Genomic DNA, 17,536 nt, shown 5'->3' with positions numbered 1-17,536 from the left:
TCACCATATTAACATATTTAAAAAGAAAAAACCTCATGATCTCAATATATACCAAAGGAAAAAAAATCATTCAATACTATTCAACATTAATGATAAGGGAAAATCCTCTGGATGGAGTAGAATAGAAGAGAATTTTCTGAACCTGATTGTTGTTATCAACCAAAGCCCTAGAGCAAAAAATACTCCTAGTAGGGAAACTTTTGTAGCATTCCTTTTCTATTTCTCCATTAAAAGCAGAGACAAATCAAGAATGATCATTGTTGCCACCATTTTTGTACTGAGGTCCTAGCACATGCAATAAGACAAAGTATGGAAGGAAGAGAAGAGGGAAGGAGGAAGAGAAGGGAACAGGTAGTACCAGTCAGGAATGCATATAATTATAAATATCAGAAAACTACCAGTGGCCTAAACAATGAGGAGTTTGTCTCATACACAAGAGATTGGGAAGTGCGGAGCCTAGGGATGATGGTATTGATCAGCAGGGTTGTCATGGTGTTCTTTCTTTTCTTTTTTTGTTTTGTTTTGTTTTGTTTTTATTATTATACTTTAAGTTCTAGGGTACATGTGTACAACATGCAGGTTTGTTACATACGTATACATGTGCCATGTTGGTGTGCTGCACCCGTTAACTCATCATTTACATTAGGTATATCTCCTAATGCTATCCCTCCTCCTTGTCCCCTCTCCACAATAGGCCCTGGTGTGTGATGTTCTCCTTCCTGTGTCCAAGTGATCTCATTGTTCAATTCCCACCTATGAGTGAGAACATGCGGTGTTTGGTTTTCTGTTCTTGCAATAGTTTGCTGAGAATGATGGTTTCCAGCTGCATCCATGTCCCTACAAAGGACACAGACTCATCCTTTTTTATGGCTGCATAGTATTCCATGGTGTATATGTGCCACATTTTCTTAATCCAGTCTGTCACTGATGGACATTTGGGTTGATTCCAAGTCTTTGCTATTGTGAATAGTGCTGCAATAAACATACATGTGCATGTGTCTTTATAGCAGCATGATTTATAATCCTTTGGGTGTATACCCAGTAATGGGATGGTTGGGTCAAATGGTATTTCTAGTTCTAGATCCTTGAGGAATCGCCACACTGTTTTCCACCGTGGTTGAACTAATTTACAGTCCCACCAACAGTGTAAAAGTGTTCCTGTTTCTCCACATCCTCTCCAGCACCTGTTGTTTCCTGATTTTTTAATGATTGCCATTCTAACTGGTGTGAGATGGTATCTCATTGTGGTTTTGATTTGCATTTCTCTGATGGCGAGTGATAATGAGCATTTGTTCATGTGTCTGTTGGCTGTATGAATGTCTTCTTTTGAGAAGTGTCTGTTCATATCCTTTGCCTACTTTTTGATGGGGTTGTTTGCTTTTTTCTTGTAAATTTGTTTGAGTTCTTTGTAGGTTCTGGATATTAGCCCTATTCTTTCTACTTTACCCTCTTTGGTTCGATTTCATCCTCATGCTTGCCACCTCATGGCCATAAGATGGTTTCTGCAGCCCTGGGCCTTACATACACATTCCAGGCCAGATCAAGGGGAAAACAGTGGTGTCAGTGTCTTCCCAGAAGCCTTGGGGTGAACTTTCCCTTACATTTCACTGCTCACTGTTAGCTACAAGAAAGGCTGGGAAAGTGGATGTCGAGGGATAGGGTCAGAGCTAACATTAGGATTATAGACATACTTATACTAAATAAATACTTAGAATGATGTTATGCTTATTCTAATGCATTCATGGAAATTCTGTTCTTCTTTGTTGGATTTAAGTATATATATTTAATATTTGAGGCATACTAAAAACTTATTTATTGTTTATCTTGTTAAAATTTAACTGCATGTTCTTTTAAAAACAATTTTTTTTCTAATCTGACAATGCTAGGAGTTGGGCATATCGTCACTCTGAAAAAACTGGGGCTCTAAAATTAGTAATAACTGGCTGGGCGCGGTGGCTCATGCCTGTAATACCAGCACTTTGGGAGACCAAGGCGGGGGGATCACAAGGTCAGGAGATTGAGACCATCCTGTCTAACACGGTGAAACCCCGTCTCTACCAAAAATACAACAAAAAAATTAGCCAGGCGTGGTGGCGGGTGCCTGTAGTCCCAGCTACTTGGGAGGCTAAGGCAGGAGAATGGCTTGAACCTGGGAGGCAGAGCTTGCAGTGAGCCGAGATCGTGCCACTGCACTCCAGCCCAGGCGACAGAGTGAGACTCCATCTAAAAAAAAAAAAAAAATAGTAATAACTACCACAGAAGCATACAAGTTTGTCCAAAAAGACAAGGATTTTTTCCTCTACATTAACTCTGGCAAAATTTACCAAACAGATTTTTCCAGCAAGGAAATTGAGTAGCAAAATAGGCAGTGCATTAGGATACAGTTTTGTAAACATGCAGACACATTCTTCAAATGCATGTGTCTCATAAAATCCAAGGCTACAAGAAATTATAATTTAGTGATAGCATTTCTGCAGACAACTAAGAAAATTCTTATTGATATCATTAACTGTGGATTAGCCATGTGAAATTACTTATCCTTGAGATCTTTATCCTACCAAATTATATTAAAATTTTACTAAAATCCTTTAGAAGTTATGCCCACTTGAAAATTTCTCAGCTGCTATTTTGTTTGAACATGGGAATTTAGCCATAAATCTCACTTGTCTGAAGAACCTGAAAGCTAAACAAAAATTGTACTGAGTCTGCAGACAATAGGAATAATAAATTTTACTGGTGAATCTGTGGGTTCAAAGCAGGCTGAACACAGGATGTGGACTTACCTTCAGAAGTGGGAGAGCAAACTCCAAAGTGGACACCAGGGAAGGAGAGCATAGAACTGAAGGCAAAAACTATAGCCTTAAAATGGGGTCTTCATACATACTGGCCAGGGGAGAGTGAGGACTTCAAGTCACAGGGAAGCTTGCTGGAAGCCAGGGAAACCAGAGGAGTGTAAAAATGAGTTGGTCAAATGCAACAAATAAATCCCTTTTGTGAAGGTGAGTTTCACTGAAAAGGCTCTACAGTTTTCCCTACTTTTTAAAAAAGGGCTGAAGATATTCCTTGCAGCTCAGTTGAGGCAATCTAGGAGAACCAAGTCCTCAAAGTGAGATTCTAAATTATGTATTGATATCCTTTACTAGTGTGCTGTTTTTGATCAATATCTGTCAATTCCTTCTAAGATTGTTGTTATAGAAAACTGACAGAAAAGGGGGTTGAGCTGAAGGAATTGAGCTGAAAGAAGCCTCACTTCTTTTATTCAATTAACCATTTAAATAAATTATTTGTTCTCTTTCTTGGGAAGAGTATTATAAGGATTTTTCTCCCCTGAGAATGTCAGACTTGGGCTTTTGGTAAAGGGCAGTCAGGTTTGCTGTCAGGCAGTAGGAGAGATGTGATTGAGACAGCATTGTCTAGCATGTGGGCCCATTCTTCCTCAACCACGGACTAGGTGTGTTCTCTAAAAGTTGCTGCTTGTAGACTTAACTAATTTCAAAAATAATCTTTATGGTGCTTTTCACTTGTATCACTTCCCTCAGTCATTTAAATTTTTTAGAATCTTTTTTTTTACACAATAGAACAGTCCATATGTAGCTATGTTAAATCACCTTTTACATGAACCTGGGAATCTGGCTATTTAAAGAAATCTTCTAACAAAGCATTCTATAAGACAGATATTACTCTCTAATTTGCCTGCTTTTGAAATGTACCTGCTTTTAAAATTTGCCCTTTTATCTAGGCAATTTGCATAAGGCTGGCTGACCTTATATTCTAATAGAACTGTTGCCCTCCCATGCTCTTGGCTTCCTTTTGAAGTCAGTGATCATAGCTGTTTCACTGAATGAATACAGAAAGAAAGGTAGTGAGTGCACAGTGGGTGACAGAGCCATTTGACTTTCAAGGTACAAACCCAATAGCATCCAACAAGTGACTCAGCCTCTTCTTCTGGAAAAGATAACATGTACCGTCTTCATCCACAGCCACTTTCAGTGTACCTCGGGAACCACCACCATCTCCAGCAGAGGTGAAGTTCTTTCCCAAGAAACACAGATCAAAGGTATTCATATTCCTCACTACAGAAAGAAAATTGTTCTTATTCACAACATTTTCTGTGAGATTTTTGGTGATTTACATATGTTATTGAGTTGTACCTTCAACCTAGAAATAAGTGCTATTTCAGCTGTTGCTGGTATACATTTGACTTTCAAAAGGGAAATTGTACAAGTTAACTCTAGCATAATGTTATTGGTGGGGTCTAAAAAATTCAATCATGTTGCATCATTGCAAGATTAACTAAATGACTGGGTCCACTTCTAATACTAACTGGTCAGGAGTCCAGTAGCTATTGCTTTGTATCCAAATTTGTGTGGTGTAGGATGTCTTATTGTGAGGTTCTACTGTATTTCATTTGTCTTTAAATACAGTTTAAAAAGGCAAGATCTCCAAACATAGAATACCTTAATGAAGCAGGGGAAAGAATTCTGCATTATTATTATTATTATTATTATTATTATTATTATTTTGAGACAGTCTCACTCTGTCGCCCAGGCTGGAGTGCAGTGGCACAATGTCGACTCACTGCAACCTCTGCCTCCTGGGTTCAAGTGATTCTCATGTCTCAGACTCCCAGGAAGCTGGGATTACGGGTGCCTACCATCATGCCTGGCAAAGTTTTGTATTTTTAGTGGAGACAGGGGTTTCACCATTTTGACCAGGCTGGTCTCAAACTCCTGACCTGAAGTGATCCATCTGCCTCGGCCTCCCAAAGTGCTGGGATTATAGGCATGAGCCACCACTCCTGGCCTTTTTTTTTTTTTTTTTTTTTTTAACCATCATGTGGCATGGGGCACTTTCTTTTCTTTCTTGCTTTTTTTTTTTTTTTTTTTTTGAGATGGAGTCTTGCTCTGTCACCCAGGCTGGCTCAATCTCGGCTCACTGTAACCTCTGGCTCCCAGATTCAAGCGATTCTCATGCCTCAGCATCCCTAGTAGCTGGGATTACAGGCATGTACCACCACTCCCGGCTAATTTTTTGTATTTTTAGTGAAGACAGGGTTTCTCTATGTTGGCCAGGCTAGTCTCGAACTCCTGGCCTCAAGTGGTCCACTTGCCTCGGCCTCCCAAAATGCTGGGTTTGTGGGCATGAGCCACCACACTGGGCCAAATTCTATATTCTTTAACATTAACTCCTCACAGTACAATCTAATTCATTCTTATGGAGATTCCCCCAGTTTCAATGTGCTGGACTTTTGTACCTTGCTTTCTTATGTTTATGGGCTGCAGATAGACTTGTGATTTTTGAAACTTGTCACCACAGAAAGGAGACAGCTGGCACTGTCTTTTTCTGGCTTCCCTTATGTGGAAAGTGGTCATGTTTTCAGCTGCTCTTATAAGAAAAAAGGAGAAATTGAAGAGTGGCACAAGAGAAATTAATCCTAGACTGCTACCTGCTCTTCTCAGACTTTCATCTTTCAATACTGAAATCATCAAGAGGTTTCACTGTATTTTCAGCACTGGTGGGCTGTGTCCCCTTAAGAAATTTCCAGGCTATTTATGTAGCAGCATGTCATGTGACACCCCAGTTGCCATGGCAAATATTTGTGTTTCATGAAAAATGTGAGTAAAGAAAATCAATGTAAATGGCCAAATCCCAAGACAGACAGGCCTTCAGGCGAGTGTTTGGCCTGCACCATTATTGTTTCAAATTCAGCTGTTTAACAGGCTGTGAGAAGGCCATGGGCTAATGTGCATAATAGGAACAGGCGGAGGCACCTGTTTTGATTCTCACCCTGTTGGAGTGCTCAGGTCCCACAGTTTTATAGATAACAGATCTACAGGTAATACAAATATTATGACTAGGTTTTAGCCAGTAAATGGTTTACCTCGAAAAAATAGTTTTAAATAATGACATATTTTCTGAATGCTAATGAGCCCTGGCTTTAATTTCCTTTATTGACTTCACAAAGCTCTCCCCAGCTGCTGGAAACAGTAATATTTAATGACTTTTTCCTGTGGTCCGAGATTGGTACAGCATTTCTAAACTGACTCTTCAATGGTAAATGTAATTTTTCATATATTTTGTGGGAAGTGTCCTGGGCATGGAAGTTAAAAGGAAGAAGAAGGACCTCAGTGTACCACGCCTCGTGATAGAGCCAGTACACACCTTTGATCATACTCCACCACAAAGCAGTGTGGTGCCACACTAGTGTCCCCTAGAAGTGGGACCTGGCATCTGATTATAGTTGTTTTTGTAATTATTTGCTTAGTCAAACTCTTCAAAGCAAACGGGGCTTGGCAAACAGAGCATCGTTGTCAGTGTGGGAAAGGTCTTTCTAATTATTACCTCCTGCCTGCGTGGAAAGAGAGAACAGGCTGACCCAGCAGGGAAAGTGGGGAAAGGGGTGAGGCCCTGAGCCTTCTATTTGTTTTGTAAAATTGCCCATGAGAGTCGTTTTGATTTAAACTGTGTCTCATTCTTCATTGTAGGGGAAAAGCAGAAGGCCAAGAGGACATCATGATAGGAAGGTCTGTAATTTGTGTGACTAGTTGAAATTTAGGGTCTGTCACCTGATGTCCCTTCCTTTTGCTGCAGGGCAAAAGTATGAGTGACTTGCTTGACAGCTGGAAATGGCAACAAAAGTTCGTACTTCTTTTATAAAAGAAATTAGATCATGGTTTCAGAAAAAAAAATTTTAAAAAAACATGGTTCATTTAAAGTGAAAACCCTTTTTTGCCTTCTTTTGGAACTGAATTACTTCTCAGGCTTCAGTCCAAACAAATGACTTAGCATCCTTAAAATTTGGCTGAATCACATCAATCTTCAACCTCAATCACAGATTTTCATCTTTTAAAAGTACACTTAAAAAGAAATAAAATGTGAAAAATAAATGCAGTTGTCCCCCAGCACGTGCTTGTATGTGTGCATGCATATAGGATGCACACATACATGCAGCATATTGCATGTATGCTGTAGTACAGATGGGATTTAGAGTTAAGCTAATCCTAACAACTAAGGTAACAAAAATATTGGAAAAATGAAATAGCCCCCACAATATGGCAAGTACATGCCAGCAAGGAACATTCCAGAAGGCCATGCATGGGTAATAAAAGTCCTGAACTTGAAGTAGGAATGCACCGGATTCTCCTTTGAGCAAGTCACTTTACTTCTCTGCTCTTCACTTTCCTCCTCTGACAAATGAAGACAATACCTTCCTTCACATAGGGTTGCTGCAAGGATCAGATGTGTAAATGTGTGTGAAAGTGTTTTGGAAAAGTACTTGTTATCATAACTCATTGGTCCATTATTAAGAGCATCTTCTAGGCCTCCCTTTCTTGGTGATCTTCTTATCAGTAAGAATTTCACGGGGATCTTAGCCATCTGCTTTCAAGGAAAAAGAGCTCGCCTTTGGGGTCACATTTTATTCCTGCAGAGCTGTGCCTAGATAGAGCTGTATTTACATCAATGATTATATACAGTCCCTCTGTACCTAGACAGATTGCTTCTTAGTAAACTAATCAGTGCAATTAGATCCTTCCTCTTGCTTCCCTTGATGTCTTACTGTGAGAAAAGTGTGAGCTTGATTCTGCAGGTTAAAAACAGGATGTGTTTACAAACACTAAGGCATTATGTATCTGGAATATTTGTAACTGCTAATGTTGACTGAGCATGTCCTGCATGCATGGCACTAAGCATCTTTCATACCCGCTGAACCCTCATAGCAGGCAGAACCTATGTGCTGCAGTTGTCCCCAGGCCCACTCAGTTGGTAAAAGGGTGCAAAGGATCCAGCTGACAGAGTGAAGCTCCAGAGTTTGTGCTCTCTGCACGTTCCAGGTTATGAATGCTTCCACATGGGTCAGTTTTTCAAATACTACTACTACTGCTCACAAATAGTGTTACTACGGCTGCCACTGCTGCTGCTACTGCTACTTGCAGCTAACATGTACTGAGTGCTTACTCTTTGCCAAGCTCTGTTCCTAACATCTTAAGTGGATTATCTCACTTAGTTTTCACAGGATCTCTGTGCAGTAGGCACTATTATCATTCAATTAGTCATCCAATTAGTAAATGACAGAGCCAGCGTACAACACTGGACTCTGTAACTATCAGAGCCCCAAAGCATTGGGGAAATTTTTATAAATCTCAATCATTTTTTACAGAAACAGATTACACTTAATACATTTCTAAAATATATCACATTTCTGCCTAACTAATCTAATGTAGTATTTTCTCTATTCAATGTCATGTATGTAGGTAATCAGTTTCTGTGCCCTTTACTGTTTCCTTCGATAACAGACAGCAGCGATCACCTTTGTTGCTGTGTCTGCTTTCATCAGCTCCGACTTTAACAGCCTTTTCTATCATATAGCTCAGTTAACCAAACCCAGTTTAAGAAGTTGAATAAGTTTAAGTCAGTCAGGCTCTGCACAGGATCCGAAGAATAAAATGAAAAACGATAGTAGAGTTTGTCATAGTTATTTCGATAAATCTGAGGCATCTTTATTTTCAAGAATCTAGTTCAAAGGTTTGAGGTTGTTAAAATTTTCCTGTCAGCAAATAAATCTTTTTATTTAAGGCAAGCATAAAAATTATGTTAAGATTCACTTAATTTTAATTAATATTTTGATAATAAAAATCTATTTTATGGATAAAATAAGCAAACAAATATTTATTCTACTATAGGAGTACAGACCAAATTCATGAGTGTTTTTGCTTCTGGGAACAGGGAGAAAGAGGAAGGAGAATGAAAAGAAATACAGAGAGGATGTTAACTTTATATATATATAACATACACACATATATGCACACACACCACACACACACACACATTTATATATATACAGCAAAGAAGATGAAAAATTAAACAAAAATGTGTCCGTGGTAGTTTTTTATATTATTCTCTATACTTCTCTCTGTGTTTAAAACTTTTCCAAAACATTTCCAAATAAAAAAAAATGCACATTGAATAAAAATATAAAAGAAAATCCTGTTTCCCAAGCCATCCGTCTGTTGTAAAATTTATTTTGGTGTAGAAAGAATAGGTTTGGGTGATAACATTGTAATCTCAAATTTGGGATCTCACTTCTCTTAGTCATTCTTTTCAATTGTTACTTTCTTTAGTATTTTCCCAACATATACGTCTGATCCTCTCATTAGAAAACTGTAATTATTTTATGGGTGAGTCAGCTGAAATATTTTAATCAGGCAATATGTGTGACATTAAACATATCACTGCCCCATCTGCTCTCATTTCCCCCTATCTGTATAAAAAGAAGATTGGATCCAATCAGTATTTTTAAGGGGCTTCCATATCCTCACCCTACAACCCCAGGGAATCCTCACCCTACAGCCCAAGAGAAAGAAGAGAAGTAAAAGCTCCTATCAATGAGGGGCTCTAGGCCCCTATATCCACAACACCTGGGTTTTCTATTTTACCTCTTTACCATCAAACTATATAGTATTTGAATAAAATGTTCGAGGCTTTAAAATGTATGCTTTCAAAACCACTAGATGATATCTAGCAGCAGTTTCGGCTTTAACATGTTATATCTGGTGGGGGAATAAGCCTACTTCTTAAAGGGCACAGGGTGCCTCCCTGGTTGACTTTGCTCCCAGCACAATTTAGTCTCCTTTCTTGTCTTGCCCTAAAGGGTTGGAGAGAGGGCAGGTCTTAAGAGAATTAGAGCTCTGCAACCTGGAGATACAAAATGAGATTCAAAAGCAAGTCCGAAGCTATTTTTTTTCTCTTTTAGACTCATTTTCTCTCATAAAACCTCATTTAACTTACCATCTTAAAGGAAGAAGAGAAAAAAATCCAGACACACACACACACACACACACACACACACAAAACCCGGTGGAATCTTTGTTAAAAAACACAAACCTTGATTTTTTTTTTTTTTTTTTTTTGTTAATGGAGTCTTGCTCTCTTACCCAGGCTGGAGTGCAGTGGCGCAATCTCGGCTCACTGCCACCTCTGCCTCCCAAGTTCAAGTGATTCTCCTGCCTCAGCCTCCCAAGTAGGACTAGAGGTGTGCGCCACCACACCCAGCTAATTTTTATTTATTTATTTATTTATTTTTAGTAGAGACGGCGTTTCCCCGTGTTGGTCAGGCTAGTCTCGAACTCCTGACCTCAAACAATCTGCCCACCTCAACCTCCCAAAGTGCTGGGATTACAGGCGTGAGCCATCATGCCCAGCCTAATTTTTATTTTTTCAACTTTTAGGTTCAGAAGTACATATGCAGGTTTGTTACATAGGTATTAATAAGTTGCGTGTCATGGGGATTTGGTGTACAGCTTATTTCATCACCCAGGTAATAAGCATAGTACCCAATAGTTCATTTTTGGATCCTCACCCTCTTCCCAGCCTCCACCCTCAAGTAGGCCCCTGTGTCATTCCCTTCTTTGTGTCCACGTATACTCAATGTTTAGGTCCCACTTATAAGTGAGAACATGCAGTATTTGGTTTTCTGTTCCTGTGTTATTTTCCTTAGGATAATAGCCTCCAGCTCCATCCATGTTGCTTCAAATAACACGACTTCTTTCTTTTCTGTGGCTGCATAGTATTCCATGGTATATGTGTACCACATCGTCTTCAACCAGTCTACTGTTGATGGTAATTTAGGTTGATTCCATGTCTTTGCTATTGTGAATAGTGCTGCAGTGAACATAACACATGCATGTGTCTTTACCGTAGAATGATTTATAGTCCTTTGGGTATATCCCAATAATGGGATTGCTGGGTCGAATGGTAATGTTTTAAGTTCTTTGAGAAGTCACTAAACTGCTTTCTACAATGGCTGAACTAATTTACATTCCCACTGGCAGGGTATAAGCATTCCCTTTTCTCTGCAACCTCACCAGCATCTGTTATTTTTTGACCTTTTATAATGGTCGTTCTGACTGGTGTGAGATGGTATCTCATTGTGGTTTTGATTTGCATGTAGAATCTTTTAAAAACAGTTACCATTTTCTGTAATTCATTAGAAATTGCCATCCTCACCTATGCATTTTCATCATTAAATTTTCCAAATGAATTGGAATTATACAGTTTTATTTGCCAAACAATTTTTTGGGAATTCTTGCAAAACAATTTTTCTTGTAATTACCGAGAAAAACTATAAGGATTGTGTTTACTACTCTTCATAGCATTGTCTAACTGAACATTGTTATTACATGTGATTAATAATTTCACTTATATACAACAGAAAAAAAGGTTAAATTGTCAGCCAACAAGATAACCTTTATTTTTTCACTTTATCTCTTTCATTGATCAAATTGTGACCTGATCATTCATAGGAAATTTGGAAAATTCAGAAAAGAGAAAAAAATATAGAAGGATTTTTTTCCCCATATCACAATCCTTTGGTACTATTTAAACTTTGGCATATTCTTTTGTTGGTATTATGCTGTATATTCAACTGTGATTTTACTCTTTTCATCTAACAATTTATCATAAACCTTTACATATATGATTTTAAATTCATAAAACATTTTTAGTGGCTTTATAATATTCTTTATTAAAGATATACCATAATTTTCTTATTTATCCAGTTGCTTGACATTAAATTATAAATGTTACATTATTAATAAACAGTTGTTGTTGTTTTTGTTTTGAGATGCGGTCTCTCTCTGTCACCTAGTCTGGAGTACAGTGGCATGATCGTGGCTCACTGCAGCCTTGACCTGCCGGGGCTCAAGCAATCCTCCCACCTCACCCTCCTGAGTCGCTGGGACTACAGGCATGTGCCACCACGCCCAGCTAATTTTTTTTTTTTTTTTTTTTTGCATTTCTTTGTAGAGATGGGGTTTTAGTTTTACCATGTTGCCCAGGCTGGTCTTGAACTCCTGGGCTCAAGCGATCCACCTGCCTTGACCTCCCAAAGTGCTGGGATTACAGGCATGAGCCACCACACCTGGCCTGTAGAACTTCTTGATCGAAGGGTATGGACATTTTTGTATCTCAGTAGCCAAATTTTGCATTAGTGCTCCAAAACTTAAGCTACAAGTTTGCAGATAACTTGTGTGAACATGGAACAGCTTTGTACTGTGAAGTCAGTCCAACTGGCTATAAGTTTAAATTTTAGTATTCACACTTTCATTCATTCATTCATACATTCATACATTCATTCATTCAATTAATCCTTTTTGACCTTTACCGTGTGCCAGGCAGTGTACTAGATAGGCACTGGGGACACAGCAATGAACAAAGCAAACCTAGTCCTTGCCCTCTTGGGATTTATATTCTAGTGAGAGAGGCAATAATCAAATACTGAATATAACATCAAAGAGTGAGATAAGTGCTATGAAGAAAAATAAACCAGAATACATATGTAGGTATAGAAGCCATGCACGGTGGCTCACGCCTGTAATCCCAGCACTTTGGGAGGTCATGGCCGGCAGATCACTTGAGGTCAGGAGTTCAAGACCAGCCTGGACAACATGGTGAAACCCCATCTCTACTAAAAATACAAAAATTAGCCGGGCGTGGTGCCGCATGCCTGTAATCCTGGCTGCTTGGGAAGCTGAGGCAGGAGAATCACTTGAACCTGGGAGGTGGAGGTTGCAGCAAGCAGAGATTGTACCACTGCACTCCAGCCTGGGCAACAGAGGAAGACTCTGTCTCAAAAACAAAAAAAAGAACACATATATAGGTATAGAGAGTATGACAAGGTAGAGCTCTGTAGAAATTCTGCAAATATTCTTTAGTGATCTGTGATCAAGGAACTTACTAGACCCACATTTTTCTCAGGAAAATTGGAATGTCAAGCTTTACTTTGGTGATAATAACAGTCCTTTCTGAGGCTTGCTCTTTTTCCTATACATGTCGAGACAATGATGATGAGTCTTTGCTCAGAGATCTGGGAATCCAGCCTGCTTTTGATTCCCATCCTGTCAGGCTTCCTGTTCACATCCCCAGCAGGTTCAACCCATCCATCATCATTGTCCCCAGTGGTCCTTAACTATGTCACGTTTTCTTGGAGAATGTTAGAGGTGTAACAGAAAAGATGAAATCAATGCAGCATTAAAATGAAATGTGTCTGTAGAAGGAAATTTCACATTTGACTGAAAATAGACCATCTATTTAAAAAATCTTCTTGATTCTGTTCTGTTTGATCTTCAACCAGATTTTGATCCATCGTGTGTTTTTGTTCCATGAGGATGCATCAAAGGACAGGGATTTTTCTCCTCAGGAAGTGTTTTAGAGTTCAGGAAGACTCATTTGAATAAAGATACCTTTCAAAGCAATTGCAGAAATTATTCCTAGAAAATTGCTGCTGATCTGAGTGGCCTTTGCACTCATGTCTCTTCTTTTATATGTCTCTACTCGATGAGTTCTGTTTTTGCCTTTTATTCTTTGTAAAGGTTAAGGACTCTGACTTTCACTTTTAATTGGCACTTACGGATTACTTAGACAATTTCTAGGTATTAAGAACGGAGAGCCATTGACTTGCAGACCCCAGAATACTGGAATATCACTCTTTGGGGTTCTCTTACCATGACCACCTTTACCATTAGGTGGTGTGGGCAGCCGTTCATCTATTTTGATTTCAGAGTTACTAGAAAGAGTTTTCTATCTAAAAAATAGAATAGGAAAAAAAAATCCCCCAGGTATTTTTCATGGTGCATAAAGTGATGCCATTGGAGATAGTTGCCTTTGATTTGATGGCTTTACTGGCTCCAGAAGTTTATTAAAAAGCCAATACCCCTGGAGGGGTGACACATTAAGTCAGAGAGGCATAGGGTATCAAAATTAGAAGTGCCTTGAGTGATCTCTTAATGGAAACTGAAACCCACAGAATTGGTTTCCCAAGGCCACAGAGGAAGGTGATAACAGACTAGATTCTGGGTCTTCTTGCTTCCGATAACACCACACCATGTTATGTTCATTAGCACATTGATAGGAATTCGTTTAACAAATTGCTTTCCAGCCTATCAAATAAGAAAAAACGAGCTGAGTGCAGTGGCTCACGCCTGTAACCCCAACACTTTGGGAGGCTGGGGTGGGTGGATCGCTTGAGGCCAGGAGTTCAAGACCACCCTGGGGAAGATAGCGAGACCCCTATCTCTACAAAAAAAAAAAAAAAAAAAAAAAAAAAAAAAAATACAGAAATTAGATGGGCGTCATGACATGTGCCAGTAGTTCCACCTACTCGGGAAGCTGAGGTGGGAGGATCACTTGTGCCCAGGAGTTTGAGGCTGCAGCGGGCTATGATCACACCACTGCACTCCAGCCTGGATGACACAGGGAGACCTTGTCTCTAAAAATAATAATTATCATTCAGTTTTTTAAAAAGCAAAAGGAAAAACCAGCAGATCAAGGCCAGGTTGGCTCTGATGTACAAGGTGGTAGAAGGAAGGCTAAGAAGAGCACAGCTTAGTAAGGGGCCATATGGAGAGTTCTAGACAATTTAGGCTGTGGGCACTGGTGGTATGGGGGTAGGGGCCAGCATGGGGTAGGGTGTGGAAGAGAAAGCACCCGATGGGAAGGAAGAGGGGCTGATGAAAGGAAATGGAAGAGTAGCAAAGACACACTTCTTATAGCACTTATTCTCCTTCCTTTGGTTATATATAGATTTGGGTTGTTTAGGAACAGAATTTTGTCATATAGTAACAAAAATACTGTCTTGGAAATTAAGAAGATCAACCAACTAGCTTTGTGACCTTGGGCAAGTCATTTAACCTCTCTGAGCCTCAGTTTCCTTCTCTATAGTAAAAACCACATTGACTAGGGTTAAGGCACTGTTAAAGGTTCTTGACACATACTGTAATCATCACAGCAGCTCTGCAGGGACCTCTCATTTTTACAGATAAGGAAAATTTAGGTTCAGAGGGTGTAGTAACTTGCCGAAGAGTATGTAGCACATATTGGCAAAGCTTGGATTTGAACCCAGGTTAGTTGGACTTAAGGCCAAGGCTAATTTCCCTGGGCCCATAATAACCTATTGAGAAAAAGGCAAGGCCAGTGACCTTCAAGTTCCCTTGTCTTCTAAAATTCAGGCCTGTGACTGTGCTGAATTCCAGACCCCTGATTAGGTCAGCTACTCCCTCTGAATATCATGTACATCTTTTGAACAGTTCTAGCCAGCTGAGGTCCTGATGTTTACTCTATAAAAAGCTCAACACATTGTGGACCCTGAACACAATTTAAAAGCAGGGTCAGACAAATAGCATCCCTGGTCTTTGGGAAAGAATAAGAACTCCATTTCTGAGGGACATTCCGTTCACATTTTAAATCCAAACTCACATTTAGAGCCATAAGGTGCAGGAAGAACTTACTCTTTTTCACACAGTGCAATTGCCTGGGCTAATTACTAATGGATATGTTTGGGTATTTGAGAGACTGAACACTGGCTTTTAGTTTCAGAAGGAATTTAGTTTATCCTTCTAGGCAATGGAATGATTATCATTCTCTAAAGATGATATCCATGTGGTATTATCCCAAATACTTGGCCATTTGCCACTATGAGATCCTGCTTGTATCCGATTATGGATCCAGTTTAACGCCACACCCACATACTATCCACATAAATGAAAAGAATATTTTTCATAAAGACATTTATCTTAGAAATGTGATTTTCTTTGTGGTGGTTATTTCTAAATTTTATTTATTTATTTATTTATTTATTTATTTATTTATTTATTTATTTGAGAGACAGGGTCTCAATCTGTCACCCAGGCTGGAGTGCAGTGGTGTGATTATAGCTCACTGCAGCCTCAAACTCTTGGGCTCAAGCGATCCTCTCACCTCGGCCTTCCAAGTAGCTGGGACTACAGGTGTGCACCACCACACCCAGCTAGTATTTCTAAATTTCAGAATGCAACACTGGTCTGTCTTTTTTGCTTAACATCTGTGACCTACTAACATGTGTAATCATCATCCTGCTTTCCTGTTTTTTGTTTTGGATTTAGAATTTTGCCTAAATAACTGCTCCAGAAACTCTCAAAGTTATCTGATTAGCGACTACACTTTGCAAACGAAGAACATTTCCCAGCTAGTTAGTTGGAGCAAGATGCTAATAATTAGGCCACAGGTTTGGGCTTTGTGTGGGCCAGTTAGTAAATACAGGCATCTTGCAAAGGTATGATTGTGACCCAAGAAGGACCAGGTGAGAATACAGTGTTTTGACAGAAATCCTTCTTGGCTAGAAGGAAAAGAAATTGCCTTAAAGTCAGTAATATCATATCGGGATTACAGCATGTCTTTAAAAAGGAAGGAAAGAGAGAGGGAGGAAGGGAAAAAGAAAGAAAGAGAGAGAAAGAAAAGGGAAGGGAAAAGAAGGAAGGAAGGGAAGGAGGGAGGAAGGAAAGCAATAAAGGAAGGAGGAAGGAAAGAAGGGAGGGGAAAAGAAAAAGGAAAGAAAGAAGAAAGAAAGCCAACAAATAATAGTAGACAAGTTCACGGAGATAAATAATAAAGAATAACAGAAGGAGCCCGAACCTGAAGCATGGCTTGACCTTTAATCAGGGCTCTTATTCCTAGCAGGCTGTGAAGCAGCTTTGTCTTTACCTGCTCAATGGATCTCACAATGCTGATGCACGGCTTTAATTTGGGAAGCCTTTCTCTTGAGAGGCATGTCTTTTCTTGCTCCAAGTCTAAAGTGCTCCCAAGTGTGGCGTTCTCTGTGACAGATGTACTACGGTTATGCTTTAGCTGACTCCAAACCCACAGCTTCCCAGTGCCTGAGTGGTCTGTTTGATGTCCAGGAGTATGTTTCCTTTGAGAGCAGGTCTTTGCTGGAATATCCTCTAAGAAGGTAGAAAGGTGTCATCCCTTTGTTCTAAAACAGCCACTGATAAATTTCGCTCCCACTACCACGCAAGGCTGTTCTTTCAGAAGGTCTAAAATGCATTTGCTGATGTACATAACCCTAGACCCACCCCATGGAAAGGCACTGTCTGAGAGAGATGTGAGTCCTCTCCTTTCTCAGTTTCTCCCAAGTTGTCCCATTTCCATAGATGGCCCTAATTCCACATGTCTCACTGTGAATATAAGAAGTTTCAGAAATACTTGAGTATTGCCAAGGAGACAAGATTCTCTGGCAAATCTCCCATCCATAGCTTTGCTTTTTATAGAAGTCTCAGAGTCCTGTTGACTGCATCACACGTGACTGGCAGGACGAACCAGCTCCATACACATCCATCTGTGATTATTTTGCATGGCTATTTCTCACTGATGAAGCACTGTCATTCTTCTCTGAATTCTAATTCCTACTATCAGAGACTGTTCCTGAAGGGAGGGAGAAATGTGGCCATAGAGGCCATTTCTGTTGGAACATGTGCCACTTGTTTCCTACCAAGAGTGGCAGCCTCTCCTGCCAGCACTGGTGGCTGCTGAAGGAGGCATTACTTCTCCAACTTTCTCTTGCCCATCCAAGAGAAGGAATTTATTTTCATCTACCAAGTAGCTTGCATTCTCTTCTGGCACCCTGATTAGATCAGAAAGGGATAGAAGCTTGGCGAGAAGACTTTTTCCCTCATTTTTATGCCTTATAACAACTCAAGTTAAAAGTACACAAAAAGCTCACTGCTGT

General features: G+C 39.6%; 1 protein-coding gene across 9 annotated transcripts in view; it reads left to right on the top strand.

The window, feature by feature from the left end:
* Positions 1 to 17,536, top strand: part of IQCH (IQ motif containing H) — a 260,008-nt gene that overhangs the window by 114,182 nt on the left and 128,290 nt on the right. For all 9 annotated transcript variants that reach the window (XM_030931386.1, XM_030931385.1, XM_030931381.1 and 6 more), the window contains 2 exons: positions 3,981 to 4,057; positions 6,486 to 6,524. Coding sequence is in view for 5 of the 9 variants with exons in the window: in XM_030931382.1 (XP_030787242.1) it covers positions 3,981 to 4,057; positions 6,486 to 6,524 (116 nt within the window). In the remaining 4 variants the exon portion in view is untranslated. The remainder of the gene's footprint in view (positions 1 to 3,980; positions 4,058 to 6,485; positions 6,525 to 17,536) is intronic.

Source organism: Rhinopithecus roxellana, chromosome 5, assembly GCF_007565055.1.
Source record: "Rhinopithecus roxellana isolate Shanxi Qingling chromosome 5, ASM756505v1, whole genome shotgun sequence".
Lineage (NCBI taxonomy): Eukaryota > Metazoa > Chordata > Mammalia > Primates > Cercopithecidae > Rhinopithecus > Rhinopithecus roxellana.
Note: the sequence above shows the minus strand (reverse complement) of the source record. Positions and strands in the feature narration are given on the sequence as shown.